Raw genomic sequence first — 15,151 nt, forward strand, 5'->3', positions numbered from 1 at the left:
TAGATAACAGGAGATAGATAGATAGATAGATAGATAGATAGATAGATAGATAGATAGATAATAGATAGATAGATAGATAGATAGATAGATAGATAGATAGATAATAGATAGATAGGAGATAGATAGATAGATAGATAGATAGATAGATAGATAGATCGATAGATAGATAGATAGATAGATAGATAGGAGATAGATAGATAATAGATAGATAGGAGATAGATAGATAGATAGATAGATAGATAGATAGATAGATAGATAGATAGGAGATAGATAGATAATAGATAGATAGGAGATAGATAGATAGATAGATAGATAGATAGATAGATAGATAGATAGATAGATAGATAGATAGATAGTGTTTTGTCTGTGATGTGGTAGTATAAGCTTCATACTTACAAACCTTAGACATAACATTGCACAAGAAACCATTTCAGTGATTCTGCGCTCCGGGGACAGAAGACGTCTCCAACATGCGGCGCAGAACAGAGAAGGTTTTCCTGGCAGCCATTCTCTCCGCTCACTTTGCAGGCCCTGGGGCATTGGGGGATTAAAGGTGAGCTAAAATGTTTACATTTGCAGGGTCTCGTGCCAGGGGCCACATGTTTCCCGGCGTGCTTGTAGCCGGGGTCCCTGGCACGTTACTCTGATCTCATAATTACCCTGGAATCCTGTATTTCTCCCCCATGGTCTATGGACAGTGAACTCTCAGACCATGTGTATTCACCACCGCCAATGGCTCAGCACCAGATTTTTTTTTTTTTACTGACTAGTGCTCTATCAGAATGACTTCCTTACAACAGAGAAAAGGAAGTTGTTACATATTTTATTGGGTGTTTCCAAGTGAGTATTGTCATAAAGTGAGCACACGTTACATGGGGACGCCCACACACGTAACAGTGACCTGCCGCAGCCTACACCACAGCTATGAGTCAACCTCAGCTCCAAGGCCCCATGTGTCATGCAGCTCAGGTCAGCAAGGACGTGTGAACACCCTGTATTTACTACACTGGTTTCATTGATGCTATGGGACTTTCTTCAAATGGACTTTTTTTTACATTGCCCACTGCCTTTTCTTACATTCAGCTGTTTTTTTTATATTAAAACCCCCAGCGTCCCCCGTGACTATTGAAATGTCAGGACAGTACCGAATAACAAATAAATATAAGTAAAGAAAATACCACCCACATGTATGAGATGGAATATTATTTGTATACAGTCATTTCAGTCATTCGTCATATTAAAAAAAAGGTCCAGGGACTAATATTATATGGGGGGCTCGATACCACCTTAAAAGCTGTTTCCTACTGTCTATGAATTTTATGGCTCACAATGACTGGTGGATTTTTGGAGACATTGTAGGATAAGCCATCGGAGAACATGAGGCCAATATTCGGTCGTTGTATAGGGGTTAATAGCGTTTTAAATATAAAATTTGAGCCTAATCCTGCTTCTGGGTTCCCACATTCAATCTCAAGACAGGGGGACCAGGAACTTGTTTTCCCACCTTCTTTAATTTTCTTGTAGTAGAGAGGGCATAGTAATAACCCGATTCTTGGCTCTATTCTAAAATACCCATAAGAGCCATATGCAAGCCTATTATCATATGCCTACCCTTATTCCACAATATAGTCATCAGACCACTCAGGCTCTATTTAGACCCTTCTGACTGTCTCTGCATTGGCAAGCCATCAAAATGGGAAGCCAACCTTCATTTGCCACCACTTGCTCCTCTGTTTAGTCATCATATCACGCTCAGGGTATATTCATACCCTTCCAATGGACTCGAGAGTCCGATATGCCCATTGACTTTAATGGGCCAAATGGAGTCCAATTTTGACTCAGTTTGTTCCATTTTATCGAACATATACTCTTTCTGGTCAATGGTTCTGATATATGGTGGACCATGTTTCTGGGTCCTGCACAGAAAATGTATACGTTCAGACAATGGACCAAACAATTGGACTCCATTAGGCCCACCAAAGTCAGTGGACACATTATACTCTGCATCGGCTTATCTTTTTGACACCTTGCCAACGAGAAGTCAATGTAGAACCTGATGGAAGGGCAGAAGGGACCCAATCTACAGATGATAGGCACATGATCACTAGAAGAATGGAACAATGGTTACTCTTTTTGCCCAGATCTCCTTTGGGTTGTCTCCCTTTATGCAACCTAGTCTGGGTCTCCTCATTCCATGCAGTCACATGGCCTACCTCTATGGTACATACATCTTTTCATAAGGGACCATACCCCTCTAGCTCTCACTATCACTTTAGTAATTCCATAATTCAAAATGGCAGAAAAAAAAACATAACCCAATCACGGTCAAAGCGTAATCGTAGTTAAAGGAACACCACCCTTATAGTCATTGGGTCGATGGATGGTCTTAGCCTCCAGACTTCATTAACAGCTACGTCTCTGAAAATGAATATTGTCCCTTGGCCCGCAGTAGAGTCCCAAAAGGAAAAAAGATGCCAGGGAAGCCATATGTACAGTGAACATGTCCATGGCGAGAAATCAAGGCTTTACTCAATAACTTATTCAGTTCTACACAGTGACAACCCGTGAAGCAGCCATCGACACTTTAAACCAGTAACTGAATGATGTATGATATCTCGCCTCCACAAATTAGCAAAGTGTACAGTACCCGTAGTGTTAGACATATCATAGGAACAACACTGTGAACGTATGCCGAATACAGATTAGCTGCAAACACAAGGCGGCGGGGGGGAAACACGCCTATTCAATATGTGTCAGTAACCAGAAGGCCACAATACAAGGTGAATAAACTCATTGACTCATTCAGTGTGAAGGGTGGAGTATGGGGTGGACTGATACTGTAGGTGCCAGGGGCAGGGGAATCATAAGGAATGATTAGGGGAGATACATACTAAAGTAGTTGACTCATATGGCGGAGGAGAGGGGTCAACCACCCAGAAAAACCAAAGCCAGGTCAAAGGGATTCTTTGTAATCTAACTAGGTATGGTCCGAACCTGCCGAGGTTTGGGTTTGTACGAACCCGGACTCTTGGCAATGATTCCTACTGTCTTAAACCTCCGTGCAGAGGGTGGATACAGCGGGAGGACCGCCTGGAAAACCGGGATACAGCCACAGCCATAGGCTGTACCCCAGTTTTCCAGGCGGTCTTCCCGCTTTATCCACCCTCTCCACGGAGGTTTAAGACAGCGGGAATCATTGGCGAGAGTCTGGGTTTGTATGAACCCGAACCTTGGCAAGTTCGGACCATCCCTAAATCTAACCCTATAAGAAAACGATATCATCGTTCTAGTCAAGATTAAAGTTAAGTTCTTCTAATAGTTTGAGAGACTCCACCACACAGCACCACGCATGGTTGTAGAACTGAAGTTGGGTCCTAGATGGAGAAGCAAATGGCGTGAAAAGTCTTAATAGTTTTTCCTACGCCAATAGTTTTTCACCAAGCCAAGAATGGTGGTCTCTATAACTTGGTCAATCTATTGTAAAGGAGATAGTTAGGCAGACCCTTACGTTGGTTCTTACCACCCATGTATATGGTGAAGAGGTTGGCAGTGCCCATTAGCAATAGTGGTGGGGGCCTAGTACCAGCTGCAAAGCCAGGTTCAATGGCTGTTGGGTTTGTAGTTAGAACTCAAGCCCTTAGACCAGGCATGAGGGGCCTTCCAGCTGTTGAAAAACTACAATTTTCGTCATGCCTGAACAGCCAATGGGAATTCTAGTTTTGGAACAGAGGAAGGACTAAGGGTTCCCCATCCTTGCCTTAGACCAGGAATGGGGAACCTTTGGGCCTCCAGCTGTTGCCAAACTACAATTCCCATCACGCCTGGACAGCCAAAGCTTCGCTTTGGCTGTCCAGGCGTGATGGGAATTGTAGTTTGGCAACAGCTGGAGGCCTGAAGGTACCCCATCCCTGCCTTAGACTGTAAGCTATCCCCTATAAAGCATCTGCCATACGAAGAGACATTACATTTATGACAATGGGAGTAACCAGAGATGGATCAGGTGAAAGCCCGACTTGCTCGATCCTATGAAAATGAACAAGGTCGACTTTCAATCATCTAATGTATATGGCCAGTTATATTCGGCCAGCCAGAGTATGTTAACCGAGAGGGTCCAAGAACAACCGAGGGTGTTATATGTTACAATGCAAAAACAGAATAAGCTGCTTCCCATCATGGACACCTGCAATAACATCATGACCGATTTGACCACATCCATATGGATGATACACCATACTCCCCCTCTGACCCCTGCAGCTGCGGATCCCAATATCAGCGCTCTGATGATGTCATTAAATATAGGAAACCCGACGCACACCAGGCATGGAGAAGCATCACACCTAGTGACTGCTGCCGTCCAACCCTGCAGAACACATCAGTAGCATGTGTCATGTATCATATATCAATGCAAAGGCTCTATGTACCGTGACCGCCTGCTGGTGTCAGAGTACAGTGCAGTGACGGATGGGGACACACGCTGCAGTGAGTGTGTTTGTGACTACACAACTATCAATCGATAACACATTGTCCTGCTCATTCCATTTAAGGACCACTTTTTGCATTGATGGATTGCTATATTGTTATATTGTTATATTGTTATATTGCTATAAGTCTTTGCCTTGTGTTGTGTAGTTATGTGTTATAGGTTATTTGTGTGTATTTGGGTTGTCACTGTGTAAGTGTGGCCCCTGAAATATACAGTGTATCTAATATTGTATGTGTATGTTGGTCTTGATTGTGTGTATGTATGTGTGCATAAGTGTTTATGTTTGCAGAGTGTATATGCATATGCATGTGGTGTATGTCTATGTGCAAGTGTATACAGTGTATGTATGTGTATATACAGTATAGTGTATGTGTTTGTATATGTATGTGTAGAGGGCGTATATGTACACATGGGGGGAGATTTTTGAATGGCCCGCCCGAGGCGTACGCCCTACTCGCCTGGGGGAGTTTGAAGGGGCGTGACAAGGCAAAGAGGAGGCGTGGCCTTCTCCCACGCCTCATTTATCATGATTTATGCCTGCGAGTACTTGTACACCGGTCTTCATAAATCCCCCCGATAGTGTATATCTACATAGACCATATGTGTGTACATAGACTGTATATCTACATAGAGTGTGTGTACATAGTGTATATCTATATAGACCATATGTGTGTACATAGACTGTATATCCACATAGACCATATGTGTGTACATAGACTGTATATCTACATAGACCATATGTGTGTACATAGACTATATATCCACATAGATCATATGTGTGTACATAGAGTGTGTCTACATAGAGTGTGTCTACATAGAGTGTATATCTACATAGAGTGTGTGTACATAGAGTGTATATCTACATAGAGTGTGTGTACATAGAGTGTATATCTACATAGACCATATGTGTGTACATAGTGTATATCTACATAGACCATATGTGTGTACATAGAGTGTATATCTACATAGACCATATGTGTGTACATCTACATAGACCATATGTGTGTACATAGAGTGTATATCTACATAGAGTGTGTGTACATAGAGTGTATATCTACATAGAGTGTATATCTACATAGACCATATGTGTGTACATAGTGTATATCTACATAGACCATATGTGTGTACATAGAGTGTATATCTACATAGACCATATGTGTGTACATCTACATAGACCATATGTGTGTACATAGAGTGTATATCTACATAGAGTGTGTGTACATAGAGTGTATATCTACATAGACCATATGTGTGTGTGTACATAGAGTGTATATCTACATAGACCAAATGTGTGTGTATATAGACTGTATATCTACATAGACCATATGTGTGTACATAGAGTGTATATCTACATAGACCATATGTGTGTACATCTACATAGACCATATGTGTGTACATAGAGTGTATATCTACATAGAGTGTGTGTACATAGAGTGTATATCTACATAGAGTGTATATCTACATAGACCATATGTGTGTACATAGAGTGTATATCTACATAGACCATATGTGTGTACATCTACATAAACCATATGTGTGTACATAGAGTGTATATCTACATAGAGTGTGTGTACATAGAGTGTATATCTACATAGAGTGTATATCTACATAGACCATATGTGTGTGTGTACATAGAGTGTATATCTACATAGACCAAATGTGTGTGTATATAGACTGTATATCTACATAGACCATATGTGTGTGTGTGTGTGTACATAGACTGTATATCTACATAGACTATATGTGAGTGTACATAGACTGTATAGCTACATAGACCATATGTGTGTGTGCATAGAGTGTATATCTACATAGAGTGTGTGTACATAGAATAGACATCAGTGTGTGTATGCTTATGTACAAGTACACAGAGTATGGGTATATGGTATATCATGTGTGTACCGTATATCTATGTGTGCATATCTATGGGTCTGTGCATACTGCATGTATGTATTTGCACATCTGTCTCCTCTACATCTGTCCGTGTCCGTGTCCGTGTGCAGCATACATTATCCCTTCACCTACAAGTTCCACGTCAAACAACATTACAAACACCAGCGAGACACAGCAGCGACAACAGACTGAGCAGAGCTGTAAAGTCCATCTGGATGAAGAATGCCATTCATCCCCTGTCTATACGTGTGACACACATACACACACACCTAGGGATGTGTGCAGCATACAAGCACAGGTCTAAATACCAAGCTGCCTGTGTAAAGCTCGGAGCACGCCAATCTCCCTCGGGCTGAATGCCACTGATAGAAACAAGCTGGAGGAACCCTGATGCAGCATGTAGTCACCGTGCCAATGTGAGTAAACAAGCTGGGAAAGCTGTAAGAGCCTGGTATGAATGAGCCGACCACCAGCCAAAACCGGGGCAATGAAGAACCATTGTGAGCGAATTGATCGGCCATTGATAATACCATAATAAACTGGTGACATGGGAGGATATTCATACATATATATGTACATTGACGCCATCAAGGTCATGTATCTGGCCGGTTATCAATGCCGATCATATCATTCCCACCGTAATATCCCATCTTTCCGCCCCATTGGGTTGTAGCATTGAACAGCAACGGCACACAACATCACAGGTAAAGCACCGAGCTCATCCGTCAGTGAAGGCAATGTAACTCTTTAAATGCTGAGGCATTGGATGACCACCTTGAATATCAATGAGCTGGGGTGGGGGATGGGGGGGCACACTTATTTTACTGCTCTTACATAGTTGTTGCTACTACTCACCACTAGCATTTTTACCGCATATAAGGTGCTGGAAAGGTTGAAGTAAACCCCATAGCTCCGAATCGTTGGTAATCGCTTGTTCCAAGGATTCCGGGGTGAAGTTTGGCGTCTCGTTCTCCTTCTCGGGGCGAGGCATGGCCAGGATCCTCTTGTAGATTTCCTTGAATAGGGTTTCCATGCAGGCGGTCAGGTAGATGGCGGAGTGTTCGTGGATCCTGAGGGCCACCCTGCTGTCCACCATCCACCTATAGAACTTCCCAACCGAAAAAGTCAGGCCGCAACGTACGGATTTGCCCCGGCTGAGCCTGTCCCCGGTGCTCATGTTGTAGAGGGACAAGGCGCCGAGGGCCGAGGCGGTGCAACTGGAAGATAGCGACCAAGCCAAGACTATCTCCATGGCACTTTGGATCTCGTACTTGGTGCATTTGGCAAACCTTAGGCTCAGCCGTTGAGCCTCTTTGGCAATCCTAACAAGGGACCTGCTGACCAGGGTGGACAGCTTGGAGAGGACATCTCTACTGGCACCAGTCAGTATCTGCTCTTTCTTTAGAAGAGCTTCTACCTCCTCAAGGCTCCAGGGGACTTCCTCAAGGTCAGGCAGCCTGGAGCACTGTCCTGAGCAGTCCAGGACCTCGGAGTCTTCAGCCAGGACAGTATTGACCGTGTCAAAGCTGTTGTGTCTACTGTGCATGGAGTCAGTTAGTAGCCAGCAGTTTCCTCCATGGGCATAAGCTACCGGGTGAGAATCAGAACACAGGGACAAGTTGGAAGACCTGACGGAATCAGCCGCGCCACCATAACCAGAATCCAGGGTCAAATCTTCCAGCGTCCTCACAGCTGTCTTACCTCTTCTTGCCATAACTGCACTTCATACTGCACCAGTAAAACTAAAGGGAGGAAAAAAAAGAGAAGCAACCGCTGCAGTTATTTATCTCCAGATCTCAATGGTTTCCCCCCCCACCCTTCTTCGAGGGATGGTCGACCACAAGATTTTTCTCGCTCCAACGAAAGGCGAAATGCAAGGAAAGTCCGACGGTGAATTTTTTGCTATTTCTCCCAGCGTCTTTGCAGCCAGCACTGAGCCCTGCACTGCATCATAGCGAGAAGCGAGCTGTAGACACACAGAGACTGGGCTGAAGTGAGGGGGCGTGGCCAGGAGGACTGGGAGCTGCCATTGGCCAATGGCGAGGCAGAAGAATGAGCAGCAGCAGCAGTACAGGGGCGAGTGACAGGAGTTGGAATGTCAGCCTGGTAGTAAGAAGGGAGAGACTTGTCAATAGATGGAGGAATTAGATTGAATTCTTCTCATTCTCGCCTTGTTATACCACAATGCAGGTTTGGGGCTGGCTACAGGGCGGCCATGACCAGGAGCTGTAGGGGAGGGCAGCACCCAGGGATTAGACCAGGTTAGCCATTACTACTTGTTGCTTAGAATAAGACAGGTGTGTAATGGTATCAGTGGGTCACTAGGACTAGTCATAGGCACTAAGGTGTATATAGCAGTGCCCCCGACACTGTCATAGTGCCCACTGATGTCCCTTACTGCTCCCCCTCCTCACCTCACAGGCATATTAGTGCTACCACTGAGTAATGGCGCCCCCTAGTGACCATCTGCTCAGTAATGATGCCCCTTTAGTTTCTTTGCTCAGTGATAATACCCCCTACTTAGTAATAATCCTTCTTAGTGCCTTACACTCAGTATTGGTGCCCCCTCAGTGACCCCTGGATCAGTAATGATGCCCTGTAGTGTCCCCCCCTTAGGGAGCACCATCAATAATAATGCAATTGGTGCCCTCCTTAGTATAGATGCCTCCCATAGTGCTCCCCTCTCAGTACTGGCATCCCCTAATGCCCTCCTCTCAGTACTATTACCCCCTTAATGCTCCCCTCTCAGAACTGGTGCCACCTTAGTACCCCCCTCTTAGTACTGGTGCCACCTGCCTCCTCTCAGGACCGACACCCGCTAATTCTCCCCTCTCAGTACTTGTGCCCCCCTTAATTCTCGCCTCTCAGTACTGGCATCCCCTTAATGCCCCCTCTCAGTACGGGCACCCCCTTAATTCTCCCCTCTCAGTACTGGTGCCCCCTTAATTCTACCCTCTCAGTACTTGTGCCCCCTTAATTCTACCCTCTCAGTACTTGTGCCCCCTTAATTCTCCCCTCTCAGTACTGGTGCCCCCTTAGCACACCCTCTCAGTACTGGCACCCCCTAATTCTCCCCTCTTAGTACTGGCAGCCCCTTAATTCTCCCCTCTTAGTACTGGCACCCCTTGATTCCCGTCTGTTAGGACTGGTGTCCCTTAATGCTCCCCTCTTAGTAGTGGTGTCCCTTAATTCTCCCCTCTCAGTACTGCCCCCTCCCCTTATTCATCCCTCTTAGTACTGGCACGCCCTTAATTCTCCCCTCTCAGTACTGGCACCCCCTAATTCTCCCCTGTTAGTACTGGCACCCCTTAATTCTCCCCTCTCTGTACTGGCACCCCCTTATTTCTCCCCTGTTAGTACTGGCACCCCATTATTTCTCCCCTGTTAGTACTTGCACCCCTTAATTCCCCCTGTTAGTACTGGTGTCCCTTAATTCTCCCCTCTTAGTACTGGCACCCCATTAATTCTCCCCTCTTAGTACTGGCACCCCCTTAATTCTCCCCTCTTAGTACTGGTACCCCTTAATTCTCCCCTCTCAGTACTGCTGCCTCCTCAATCAGTATTAGTGCCCCCTAGTGGCCTCTTTCTCAGTACTAGTGCCCCCCTCAGTGCTTCTAACCTCAGTACAATATTCATTACTTCAGGTAAGTTGCAGCCTCATAGTCTATGGGAAACTTGTCAGACACGTTTTTCTGGTCCTACCATTAGGGTCTTGTGTTTCCATCACATTTGCTGATATTAATAGAAAGTGCCTGGCCACTGACTGTAGTCACAGCTGTCGGACCCCCGCTGACTGACCCCTGTGACCGGTGCATTATAAACATCCGGCCTGAGGCCGATACAGATCACTCCGACTGATACATTGTAGCAGAAAAGATTTGTGCTATTGATATCATCAGGTGGTTGCGGAATGTCTAGACTGTATATATATATATATATATATATATATATATATATATATATATATATATATATAGCTGTATTAGATGTGTAGGCCTCCGTTCACATTGACTAGAGACCCTAATATAATTTTATATATTTTTATATATATATATATATATATATATATATATCTATGGGAGATTCATAAATGTGTCTGCAGTTTATAGATGGAATGGATCATTAATGAAGATTATACACAGGACAAGTAGCAGAGGTATAAACAGCACCAACTAAAAGGGTTTATCCAGAATTAGAAAAACCGCTTTCTTCCCAAAAACAGCGCCACACTTATGATCAGGTTGTATGTGGTATTACAACATAGCCTATTCCCTTCAATATGGAACTGAGCTGCAATACCACACACAAACTGAGAACATGAGTGGCGCTGTTTCACAAAAATAAACGCCTTAAAAAAAAATCCTGGATAACCCACTCGAAGGATTGTGCCCAATTGGCCTAAGTGGTGTTGGTTGCATAATCCCTTTAAGAAGGTACAATTTACCAGTATACTTTTTTTGCACAAATTCCTCTTTGTTTTCAATATCTCTGCTTGCTGTGATTCAAGGGAAGTGTGTCCTGGTCATGTTATGATCACACATGTGCATGGCTCAGTATGACTTCTAAAGATAGATGTACTCTGTACTGTCCATAGAAACTGGAGTAACCCTTTAATACCAACGCATTTTGAGCTGCTATGCCTTTTTTATATAAGAAAGAGCTATAGCAACTTGAAACGTGTTGGTTTTCGTATTTTCCATCTTGGACATGTTAGTATATCACCTTGTGGTGAAGTTTGGAACGGACAATTTTCTATCCATTGAGGCCTAATAGCTGGAGTCTGGGCAGACTGTCATCCATATTTAATGTAGCAAGTGATACTTCATAGTCTCCTTCATGTCAATCATTAATATACTGTCATGTTTAAGTGAAAACGCGTTTTGAGCTTTTATGGCTCTTATTTATGGCATAAGAGCTGAATAAGAATGAAGAAGGTCAAGAACCAATGCGTTTCAAGTTGCTATGGCTCTTATTCACATCATAAGAGCTGAATAAGACAGAAAAAATGTAATAACTAACGCGTTTCAACTGCTATGAATCCTATTGAAGGCATAAATACGCTAAATAATATATAAAATGGTTAAAAACCAATGCATTTCTGGCTGATATGGCTTTTATTCATGGCATAAGAGCTCAATAAAACAGAAAACAGTTAATAACCAACGCATTTCAAGCTGCTATAGCTCCTATGTGCGGCATAAGAGCTGAATAAGAAAGAAAAAGAACCAATGTATTTTAAGCTGCTATGGCTCTTATTTATTGGCATAAGATCGGAACAAGAAAGAAAAAAGGTAGAAACAGACGCGTTTCAAGTTGCTATGGTTCCTATTTATGGCATAAAAGCTGAATAATATATAAATGGCTAGAAACCAATGCATTTCGAGCTGCTTTGGCTCTTATTAATGGCGTAAGAGTTGACTAAGACAGAAAACAGTAACTAACCGATGCATTTTAAGCTGCAATAGCCCCTATGTGTGGCATAAGAGCTGAATAATATATAAAATGGGTAGAAACCAATGCGTTTCGAGCTGATGTGGCTCTTATTCATGGCATAAGAGCTGAATAATATATAAAATGGCTAGAAACCAATGCATTTTGAGTTGATATGGCTCTTATTCAGGGCATAAGAGCTGACTAAGACAGAAAAAAGTTAAGGATCAACGCATTTAAAGCTGCAATAGCCCCTATGTGTGGCATAAGAGCTGAATAATATATAAAATGGGTAGAAACCAATGCATTTCGAGCTGATGTGGCTCTTATTCATGGCATAAGAGCTGAACAAGCCAGAAAACAGTAAATAACCAACGCATTTCAAGCTGCAATAGCCTTTATGTGTGGCATAAGAGCTGAATAATATATAAAATGGCTAGAAACTAATGCGTTTCGAGCTGATATGACTCTTATTCATGGCTAAAGAGCTGAATAATATATAAAATGGCTAGAAACGAATGCATTTCGAGCTGATATGGCTATTATTTATGACATAAGAGCTAAATAAGCCAGACCAACGCATCTCAAGCTGCAATAGCCTTCATGTGTGGCATAAGAGCTATTATATAAAATGGCTAGAAAGCAATGCGTTTCGAGCTGATATGCCTTTTATTCATGGCAAAATAGCTATGTCACCTTGAAACGCGTTGGTTCCTAACTTTGTTTTAGTTCTGCAATTTCACAGAATATGGACAATATTCTGTATTCCATGTTTAATGATACATATGACTCTTTATAGCCCCTTTCATGTCAGCCATTACCCATGATTCATTAGGTGGGTTTTTAGAATTGCGCCAAGAAGACGTACAAAGAATTGTCTATAAAGATGCGGCCGGGACTTGGTGTCACATAGTGCTACTGAACGGAAATAGTCATTTAAAAAAATTAATGTCATAATCTGAAAATAGCCCATTCGTATCATGTAATTTCTCGCTGTTCGTAGAAACGCGTCTCGTCGAGATATTTTCCACTGGTGAGGTCATGACCATTGTTAATTCCACGTCCATTTAGTGTGACCCAATGGGTGGCTCTCCAGCAGTTGTAAAACCTGTAATTTCCTCATTTTACGGGGAAAAAAAAAACCTTCCTGACTCCAAACACATGAATGAAAATAAATCCATCCAAAATAGGGTCCATCCATAGTAACTAGCGTTGAGCGAGCATTAGGTTACATTTTTTCATTCTAATTTTCGAATATTTCCTTCAAGGGATGTAATTTGCAAAAAAAAAAAGTGGAACAAAAAAATTAAATAGGTTAACTCTCCGCATTGCTGAGCAAGGGGCACCTGGTTAAAGGACAACTCCGGCCAGGGCAATTTTCTGTAAAGATGTTGGGGAGGGGGAGGCTAAAAAAAAATATTGGGAGAGATTTATCAAACATGGTGTAAAGTGAAACTGGCTCAGTTGCCCCTAGCAACCAATCAGATTCCACCTTTCATTCCTCACAGACTCTTTGGAAAATGAGAGGTGGAATCTGATTGGTTGCTAGGGGCAACTGAGCCAGTTTTTCTTTTCACCCATTGTGCTCTAATGCCCCCTGACTCCAGCGCTGATGTCGCTTACTGCCGCTCCGGTCCCCCGGCCACTTTCTAGTTAGAGAGGAGACCCGGGTTGTGTCAGGGCCGCTCAGCCAGTCAGCAGCCAAGGCAGGACCCCATTATGGCCACTGACTGGCTAAGAGGTCCTGACATGTCAAAACCCGGGTCCCCTCTCTAACCAGCGCTGGGGCCAGGGAGGCCTCATCAGCATTTTTACAAAAAAACGCCCTACCCGGAGTTGCCCTTTAAAGTGACACTGTCGCCCCCCTTTTTGCATTCTGACTTCTCTACACAGGTGTAAAGGGTAAATTTAGCAGTTTTTATACCTTATTTTATGTATGTCATAGTACTTGTTGCAGTAAAAAGTTATCTTTTATCATCTGTGGATTGTGCTACCTGGGCGGGGCTTCATGACTTAGCCCCGCCTCCATGGCATAATCGGCACATAGACCCTGCCCCTTCGACGCCCATTGGAATGGGTTGGCCTAAAGGTCTAGGCCCCACTCCCTCTAGGTCAGCCCATGGCCACTGGAGAGGCGGGGCCTATGCGGCAATGATGTCACGGAGGGCCGAGGCCCACAGTGGCGCTGTGGGCGGGGCTAAGTGGCGCTTGGGTCGTGAAGCCCCGCCCAAGAAGCACAATCCGCAGATGATAAAAGGTAACTTTTTACTGGAACAAACACCATGAGGTATGATATAAAATAAGGTATAAAAACTGCTAAATTTACCCATTACACCTGTGTAGAGAAGTCAGAATGCAAAAAAGGAGGTGACAGTGTCACTTTAAATGCTTGAGTCTCACATTAAGGAGGAAGAATTCAAAGCTTTACTTTTTTTTCCCTGAACTTAAGCTACCACAGTGAAAGGAGAGATTTTCTTAAAGGTTTTTTTCTCCAACTGGCACCCTCAAAGATCAGCTGTGATCTCAGCATAAACAAAATAATAAGTGTTCAGTTTCCCTGCAGCGCCACCCCAGGCGATGTTGAGCATTACACAATTAACGGGTTGTCAGTATAATGCAGAATTAGAGACTCTCTCTCTAACTGTTCTCTACTCTGGTCAAGCAAAATAGAGGATTTCCTTTCTATTATTCCCTAACAAAACTGGAAAAACCCTTTAAGGACTGCATGAATATGCCGCTTTCTTTACATTTATCTGCAGTATAATATTATTCAGTGCATACTGCCTTTTACCATTTGGACTAAAAATACATAGCGACAGATGGGGCTTCTGCCGGGGTGTGCTCATCCTAGCTCCTTATAGATCAGTTCCGCTGTCGCCACCTACTCTACAAAGTAACTAGACCATGGAAGAGGCAAATAGGCTAAAGGTTACACTAATACAAGCAGTGGACCCTCCTAGGATTTAAAGGGGTATTCCACTCAAACATAACTTTTGATATGTTGCTGCCCATGGTGAGAATAACAATTCCTTTCATACTTGTTATTATCTGATCAGTCTCCTTCCCCCAGTACTGAGCTGCTGCTTTCTGCACAAGACACAAAAATCTGTGTGTGAGCCGTCTCAGAAGGGAGGGGGGAGGAGAGGGAGACGGAGAGAGAAAAGCTTACACAAAGATTTTTGTGTTTTCAGCAGAAAGCAGCAGCTCAGAACTGGGGGAAGGAGACTGAATAGACAATAAGTATGGAATGAATTGTTAGTTTCGTCATGGGCAGCAACATATCATAAGTTAAGTTTGAGTGGAATACCCCTTTAAGGTTTGGCTAATATGCTTCTTCTTTGTTGTACT

At 43.4% G+C, this 15,151-nt stretch overlaps 1 protein-coding gene across 2 annotated transcripts in view; it reads right to left on the reverse strand.

Moving 5' to 3' along the window:
* Window positions 1–8,307, reverse strand: part of ABTB3 (ankyrin repeat and BTB domain containing 3) — a 160,641-nt gene extending 152,334 nt beyond the window's left edge. For both annotated transcript variants that reach the window (XM_069968623.1, XM_069968613.1), the window contains exon 1: window positions 7,229–8,307. In XM_069968623.1, the coding sequence (XP_069824724.1) occupies window positions 7,229–8,087 (859 nt within the window). In that variant the 5' untranslated portion in view covers window positions 8,088–8,307. The remainder of the gene's footprint in view (window positions 1–7,228) is intronic.
* Window positions 8,308–15,151: the final 6,844 nt, after the last annotated feature.

Source organism: Dendropsophus ebraccatus, chromosome 1 (assembly GCF_027789765.1).
Source record: "Dendropsophus ebraccatus isolate aDenEbr1 chromosome 1, aDenEbr1.pat, whole genome shotgun sequence".
Taxonomy (NCBI): Eukaryota; Metazoa; Chordata; class Amphibia; order Anura; family Hylidae; genus Dendropsophus; species Dendropsophus ebraccatus.